Source organism: Antrostomus carolinensis, unplaced genomic scaffold, assembly GCF_000700745.2.
Source record: "Antrostomus carolinensis isolate BGI_N321 unplaced genomic scaffold, ASM70074v2 scaffold13697, whole genome shotgun sequence".
Lineage (NCBI taxonomy): Eukaryota > Metazoa > Chordata > Aves > Caprimulgiformes > Caprimulgidae > Antrostomus > Antrostomus carolinensis.
Genome location: NW_010328122.1, coordinates 1 through 8,238, shown reverse-complemented (window position 1 = coordinate 8,238; position 8,238 = coordinate 1). Strand labels below are relative to the sequence as shown.

The following is an 8,238-nucleotide window of genomic DNA, read 5'->3' as shown; positions in this document are numbered from 1 at the left end:
ACAAGGTCATTGGAGGGTCTTTTCTTTTGAGTCGGGGGTCCGGGGGGGGCGCAAAAGAAGCCCTTCGACTCGTTTCAAGACTCAGTGGGCATGTGCGGCGGGGGGGGGGTTTTTGATAATGATTTCTGGTAATTGTATTGAATATGCATGATAATTCTGATGAATGTAATGATTATGTATGATTTTGTATAATATATACTTTATGTGCTGTCAGGTATGCATGATAGGTGGAGCGATCCCCCGTGCATCCAGCACTGCAATAAAGAAGTGGCTGCTTCTTAAGACAACATTGGTGTTAGGAAGTTTATTCCCGATTTCGGTGACACCATCCCTGGAGCAGATGTAGTGCTTTAGGCACGTGGTTTAGTGGGCATGGTGGTGTTGGGTTGATGATTAGACTTGATGATCTTAGAGATCTTTTCCAACCTTAATGATTCTCTGATTCTAGATAGAGCTGGAGAAAAGCCAGTATTCAGATCATGAAATTCGCAAGCTACAGGAAGAGGATCAGCTGAGAAGGAGGAAGGAAAGTATGTACGATGATGATGAAGCACCTGGCAAAACGGTCATCATGGCTCAAGATCTGGAGGACAAGTGGGAACAGAAATTACTGCAATTCAAAGCTGCTTCGCGGGTAACAGGTACAGGCTGAAATTTGTGGTGGGTGAGAACACCCCATTGTCTGCCAGGCTCAGCTGAGTGCAGTTCAGTGGAGGGGAGGTGTTTGCTGAGCCTTTGTTACACAGCTGAGTGTAATTCAGGGGAGGGAAGGCATTTGCTGAGTCTTTTTTCTTTTAAAGAGAGTCTTGGCTCTGTGGCAGCACCATTAGCACGTGAGGAATTAACTGGCTGACAAGGGAATCGGTGTTCCCATGCTGTGAAGTTTGTGTTCACACAACCTTATCAGAGCAAGGTGGTGAAAAGGGATCTTGTTTCCAGACAAGAGAAACCTCAAGTCACTTGGTTCCCAAGCTTGCCTGGTGGTCTTGTTGATTTATTTTATTTTATTTTATTTACAAGCTGCTTACTATAAATTCCCTTTGGAAATTAAGCAGGTAGAGTGCAGTGGATTCCAGCTGAATACCACATTGTTTTCCAGAGTGGTTGAGAATATTTCTGTGTAGTTTTTTTGTCTTTTTCCACATATCCACATTTGTGTATTATTGCTGGAAGGGCGTGAGACAGAGAGGAGTGATGAATCATGGGGATTAGACCAGTGCTGCCAGGAGGCTTCGTTTCCAGTATGTGTTGTTTTTTTGCAGATGCTGATAAAAACAACAATCGGACATCATTGAACAGGAAGCTGGACAGTAACCTCATGCTTCTGGTGAAACAGAAAATTGGTAACCAGGAGCTGTGGCTCCTGCCTCAAGTGGAATGGCAGCCTGGAGAGACACTGCGAAACACAGCTGAGCGAGCCATGGCTACGTTTTTGGGTGTGTAGTTTGCCATGTGCCTGACCCTCCCTCCTCTTTGTCCTTATTCTTTTCTTCCCTTGCTCTACCTGAGGGATGTTTGTCATCTGCTGTAGTGAAATCACCACCCATATGCTGGGAAAAGGTATCTCATGGCAGAGGGACAGAGCTCAGTGGGGTGGGATTTCTGGCAAGAGCCATGATCCTGAGTAATCCGCTCTGTAACTGTGTACCCTTGCAAAGCATCTGCAGCGTGCAGGGGGCTCACTGGGCTGGCAAAGTGTAAGTTGGGATCTCTGGCAGCCAGCAGCTGCGGTGCTGGGTCTGGCCCGTGTGGTCTGATGTTGGAGCATCCCCTGAATGCTCTAGGCTTGTTCCAGGTATGTGGCTTCTCTTTCTGTCTTGTCACCCTGTGGCAAATGGGTGATGGTAAACCCTTGTGTCCTTGCTTTTCATTGTGAGTTGGCGAAACTTGATACCCCCTCCATCCCTCTCTCACTCCAAGGACTCCCTGGATTCCAGGAGAAGTTGTTTTTTCATGAGAAAAAGCAGTATTTCTGCTAAGAAGAGGGAACTATCAGTCTGAAACAGATACAAGGAGTGTCTTACGCTGCCTTTTTGTTACTACAGGAGAGCAGTTATTGTTGCTCTGTGTTCTTACATCTTGTTTTCTTTCTTTTGCATTGCTGGGGTCTTGCAGGAGATCACATTCAAGCCAAAACCCTGGGGAATGCACCATATGGGATTTACAAGTACAAATTCCCCAGGGCCATCAGGACTGAGAATAACGTGGGAGCCAAAGTATTCTTCTTCAAAGCCTTCCTCCAGAGCAGTGATTTGTCCCTGGCAGAGCTGAAGGAAGACTACCTGTGGGTCACAAAGGATGAGCTGGGAGATTACTTGAAGCCAGAATACCTGAAAAAAGTCAATAGATTTCTTCTGGACTTATAAATGATGGGCTGTGCTCCAGCAGATGGGGAAGATGTGGGACGTGGCTTCAAGGAGGAGCACAGCTGCTGCTTTGCACGGTCTGTGTGTGTGACATGTTAACTGGGGCTCTGGGGGATAATTTGCCTTTCCATTTTTTCCCAATTCTCTTCTCTGGGCCTGTACTAAATAAATATTAAAACTTATACTGGGAAGTGAAGCTTTCCTCAGGGAGTTCTTTGCTCTTGTTGAATCCTCCTCCAGCTCTTCTGGAAATGCGTGTTGTGATCTTTTCCTCTCCCGAGTGTGCAATCCTCTGGGGCTGTGGAAGCCAGGAGGCTTGCTTTCCTCACCAGACTCCTGTCATGGAGTTTATGGTGAGGTTTCTCTAGAGCTCAAGTGATTTCTTCTAATCAATGGCTAATGGTTGTCTCTGGCATCTACTCTTTAATAAGAGCAGCACCGGAGGGTTTCTTGTGTGTCCAGGTGGGAACAGAACCTGGACACAAGGCTGGGCAAGGTGCGTTTCTGGGGAGCTGGAAGCTGCAGTATTCAGTTTATTTCAGTTTAATCTGTGTTGAAGCTGCTTCTGGCCTAGAGTCTGTGATAGGTGGTGGCTGTGGAGGACACAAATGCATGAGGAGTAAGCAGCAGCTCTTTCTTTAGATGAGTGCTGCTTTCCCACCCACACTGCCCTCCTCTTGGGCCTCAGGCTGTAGCAGCAGACACTGAAAGAGGATAACATTTGAGCAGCAGCTCTCTGTCTGGGCTGAGAAGCTAATTCTTGCTGGTGGGGGAAAGCTGCTCTAGCATTGCTGCCTCCTGGGAGCAGCCTCAGAGGTGGCTCTGGGGGGTTCTCTGCTCCCGTTCCTGCTGCATTAGGCTAGCACTGCTTAGCCCAGCCCAGCCTCAGGTAGCCTGATGCTATTACCCCAGTTTCTTTATTAGATTATCTATCCTGGGCTTATATGATGCTGTCTGACTTCTCTGGAGCTGATTCTATTTCTTGGAGGGTTTTTTCCTCGTTGTAAATGTTGCTGTTTGGTAGCAGGAGCGTGGGCCCAGTGCTGGCTGGACCTTGCAGAGAATCGGTCATCTTCAGCAGCGGGGAGAGAGGGAGGAAATAGCTGCTGTTAATCATCGAGAGAGAGTTCGGCCTCCAGAGGTGGAACTGGAGATTGCTATATATATTTTAGCAATCCTCTGGGAGCTGTTGAGCTGCAGGCCTCAAATTAAAGCTATCCTTAATCACTCTACAAGCCATTGGGGTGGAGGGGTAGCACAGCAGTCTTCTAACACTGGGTAGTTTGGGAGCTGCGGGCTTGCCATAAATTACCAACAAAACACAACTTGGTTTCTTGAAACACCCTTGCAGGCCTGGCAAGAAGGCTGAGCTTGCAATGGAGAGCGCTTGCAAAGAGGAAATAAACGTGGAGCAGAGTATGTGCCTGACAAACTGCAGATTTTTTTGCTTCTGTCTGAGGTCAGTATCGCTGAGTGGGAGACTTGCCTTCCCCAGGACTGAACGCTCCTGCAGAGGGGAGAGGTGAGTCCTTCCCCTCAGGCTGTACCCCACCAGCCTGGGGGACCATGGGTATGCTCAGCTCAGGATTAGGCTTTTCTCTACCACCCTGTTTCAAGCTGTCAGTGGCTGGGTAGCACTTGGCCCCTCAGCAGAGCTTTGTGGGCACAGGCTTAGGACGTGCCCTTTGCCATGTCAAAGGCACGTTTGGTGTTGCTGAAGTGAAACTTTCAAAGCATATAAAATGCTGGTTTTAATCAGTGCTTATTTGCTCTCCAGATCAGGAGCACAAAAGAGAGAAAGGGCTGCACTGAAAGTCTGCTGATTTTCAATCTCAAGCATTTCTTATTTTCTGGCTTGCTCAAGCTGCAAGTCTTTGGTTGATGTGCAGAGAGAGGTGTAGCTCTCTCCAGCAGTGGAAAGGTCAGAATCAACATCCTCCTTAACTTTTTAATTTTTTTTTTTTTTCTCTTTGGCCTCAGGCCTTTGTTCTTACAGGTAGCAGGTGTGTGAGAAGCTTGGTCTTTTCTGGAAGCTGAAATTGTTTTCTCATCACCTAAAACACAAATTCCTGCTTGTACTCGGCATAGGAACTGTGCCTTTTTTTTTCACTTCCCTACAATTAATTTTATTTAAAAATCCTCAACCAGTTGCTGCAAACAATCCCAGATCCTGCAACTTGGGTGCTTTTGCTCAGTTCTTCTGTGTGACCTGTTCTCCCCAGATCCAGCCTTGGTGAGAGGGAAGGCAGAAAGAAGGATATCATGCAGGTTTCCTAGCAGAGAGGATGGTTTGTGTCTTTTCATCTCTCTACTCCCAGAGGTCCTGTGGTAGATCACTTGGGCTGTTCTTTTCCTTTGAGAACTTGATGGCTGCAGGCTGTCTTTCCACTCAGAGCAAACCTATACCTGTACTCCTTGCAGAGTAAGTCTGATCAGGCAGGCTGGTGGGATGTGTTGTGCTGGTAACTACTGAAAGGATAGCACAAAGCCTTAAAAACCTTTTCAGAGATCTTTCCTCTCTCCTGGAACAGAAGCAGCCTGTCGAGTCGTGGCTGGGAGTGAGGTGCTGTGTGCCTCCCGCGGTCCAGCACAAAGAGCAACGGGAGCATTTCACTTTTCTTGAGTACAAAACACAAAACTTCCTTTGCAAATGTGATGGAGAAGCAGGGAAGTGTCTGCCTGGGTGTTGGAAGAGTCCAGAGCTTGTTTGCACTCAAAGCCTGGAGGGTTTTTCTCACCTTGGCAAAAGCCTCCTTGCACGAGATCTCTCAACCAGAACCTGAAGCCGCAGCAAGTACCTGGAAAGGCACCAAGTTTGCTGTGGCTCTGTAGTGCAAGGCACAGTCAGATCAGTTGAAGAGCTCTCCTGTGAAGTATGCAGCGGGGAGAGAGGGGTGTTTTGGAAAGGACCTGTGACTCCTTGCTTGGAGAGCACCAATGTGGGGCTCATCTAAGAAGTCCAACATAAGATCAGTGCTGCGAAGGCCGGGCCCAGCGTCTGAGCGCTGTTTTCCCCTGACTGTGCACATCAGGGAGGAAGCTGGAGAGCAGTCAGACTGCAAAGACTTTCTGCTCCTCAAAGCCATTTTCAGCACAGGATGCTTTCATTCATGAGGGTGGTAGACAAAAGCTAGATCCTTCTGCCCCTTGAATGGGGAAGGAGACATATCAAGATGACCTTTCCCTGGTGCGATACAGTCCAGTGGCTGTTGCTAAAAGCCTCCAGGAGCAGAAACAAATGGAAGGATCAGTTGCAATCCTGTATCTAAGTCATTGCTTAAGCCACCATGTTAGAAGAGAGAGATGGAGGTTTTCTTTGTGACAAATTGGATGCTAGTACTCCCCTCCAGCAAAGGAGAGATAACAACTCTTAATAAAACTGCTTTTCAGCTTCACAGATACAGCTTTCCTCTACTTCCCCTGCAAAATATCTTCCTTAGCTGATACCTCTCTCTCTCTGAGGGAGTTTTGGGGATTGGCGGTCTCCAAGCAGAGCCCCACTCATGTGTTTTGTGGTACAGTAATGCTGTGACCTGTTCAGAACCATGCACTTGCTCACATCATAGGAAGCTGTAATTTGTTGCTCCTCCTGGCTGGCTCCAAGCAACCAAAGGCTTCAACATTTGGAAGAAAAATAAATGCAAGGCCAGGAGAGGCTACCAGAGCCATGGGCCACACCGCTTCCTGTTCTCTGAAAACCCATAGGAGAAGAGATGCTATTGCTCCCAAATACAGCCATGAGCTTGTTAGAGCAGGGAGAGCTGCTCCAGTGCAGGGAGCATCCTGCAGCTTCCCTCTCTGCTGAGGCAAGGGATGGGTAGGACTTAGGCTTTCCCAGCTAGGGCAGCCTGTGGGTTCACTCCCTGTCCTGGAGGATGAGGCATCTCCAGCAGCATCAGTCACTTTGCTTTTGTTCTATTCAAGCTCCCATGCTTGTGTTGGAAGGGATCTGTCTCTTTGGAGGGAGTTTTTCTGGCAGTGCCTGGGTTTCTGTAAGCACTGCTTGTTCCTGCTGTGCTCAGCAGGCTGCAGGAGAAGCAACACGGGGTGCTCTGCTTCTGGCAGCCCAGAGAACCAGCAGAACGTGGGGTGGAAAATCTGTTTGAGGTCACCGGTGATATGAGTGGATTAGGTCTTATCTTTCTGTTTTGAAGATACATTTATTTTTTTTCCCCTTTTCCTGTGAAATCATCCCTATGTTTTGACAGAACCGGCACACTGGAAGGGTGCTGAGGGGTGTGGGCAGAAGGCAGCGCTTGGGTGAATCTCTGCAAAGGTAAGAATGAATATAAAAGAAGGTGGGGCTACTGGGAAACTTGGACTGAGGGTGAAATTGTTCCAGAAGCTTTGCTGATGATACCCAGTCCTTAACACCAAGCACTCAGAAAGCGAAGCCAGGAATTTGTGAGGAGAGTACAAAATGCTGACGGAAGGAAATCCCTTCAGGTAGTTCTAGAAACAGCTTTGCTGTCAAGGCTACTTTTCCCTAACAGATCTTGGAGGGGTATAAAATCCTTTGGCAGGACTTCATAGGCAATGATTGGAGACCCAGGGGCATTTCTCAATCGAAATATGAAGGGTTATTCAGCAACATTAAAATGAAGCTTCTTCAAAACCCAGGCAAGGTAATGAAGCCTTTATCCAGTGTATACAAGGCTTTGGGATTCACTGTCACAGCCTGCTCCAGAGACAGGACAGTGTGCTAGCAGGAGCTGGCTCTTTACCTGGCTACTGTGAACGTCCAACCTCATCATTTACTGCAGTAAAAGTTTAGGAAAAGATTTTACAGCCAACAATTTGCAGCTTAAGCTGATCTCTGCTGGAGATTAGGGTGAGAACTGATGTTGGAGGCTGATTATCTTAGTGTCTAAGGGCTGCTTTCCCCCTCAAGCATCGGGGCAGAGGGAAGCTGGGGATGTCAGGGCATGAGGCACGGGCCAGCACTGCTGCTGGGAGGATGTCAGGGGTGAGCATGTGTGCTGCTGGCCTGCTCCCACCACGTGCTGCCTGCCTGCTTTCTGCTCTCTCTCATCTATCAAAGTAATTATGCCCATTACATTTCTCCTTTCAGGTTTTGCCCTCCCAAATGTTATTCCATAGCATTAAACCTGTGGGGGAAGTGAGTTATTGGGGAAAGTAACTAGATATAATCCAGGTTTAATGGGCACATAGAAAAAGCACACTGGGTTGGGAGGGGGGCTCAGCCAGCATCCTGCTTCTGCAGGCAAATAGAAATTTATCTTGATGTGTGTATATATCTGGCTTCGTGATCTGTGAGCTCTTAATAATTGGTTTGGTGACCTGCTGGCAGTGTTCTCTCTCTGTAGAGCTTTCCCTAGTCCCCGGTTAATATAATGGGTCACAAATTCCATTTGCTTTTGAATTCTGAGTAATCCTTTTGTTAATGTCGCCTATTGCTTTTCTGGAAGCGTTGGAGGAAATCGGAGCCATGTGCTAGTCAGTAAATCTGGTTCTGCATGTTTGTAAGCTGCTGCCCTGCCCTACCTGCCTTTTCCAAATGACCAGTGCAGCCCATTTGTGTCAGACCCAAAGTGCTCCTCTGCAAAACAGCAATCATTTCCTGAGTCGTGGTATTAGCAAATGGCACAGGCTGCAAATGTTGAATGAGCCTGAGGAAAGCAGCGCGATGTGATGGGGAGTATGTGGCCAAGTGGTAAGGGGCTTGGTGAGGAGGGAGGCTGGAATTTGGGGTGTCTGATCCCACCAGTGCCCTGTGTGGAAGGGCAGCAAGTTCTCAGTTTCGAGGTGCAGGATGGGTGACTGCTGGAGGTAGCACCCATGGGGAATCCACTTTTGCGCTCGTGCTCCACCAGTGCTCACAGCTCAATCATAGAATCATAGAATGGTTTGG

General features: G+C 47.9%; 1 protein-coding gene across 1 annotated transcript; it reads left to right on the top strand.

The window, feature by feature from the left end:
• Positions 1 to 448: 448 nt before the first annotated feature.
• Positions 449 to 2,562, top strand: MRPL46 (mitochondrial ribosomal protein L46; the record flags this gene model as incomplete). Its single annotated transcript, XM_010172136.1, has 3 exons — positions 449 to 641; positions 1,263 to 1,436; positions 2,116 to 2,562. Coding segments are annotated over 3 exons (618 nt in total), but the record flags the coding sequence as incomplete, so codon positions are not given.
• Positions 2,563 to 8,238: the final 5,676 nt, after the last annotated feature.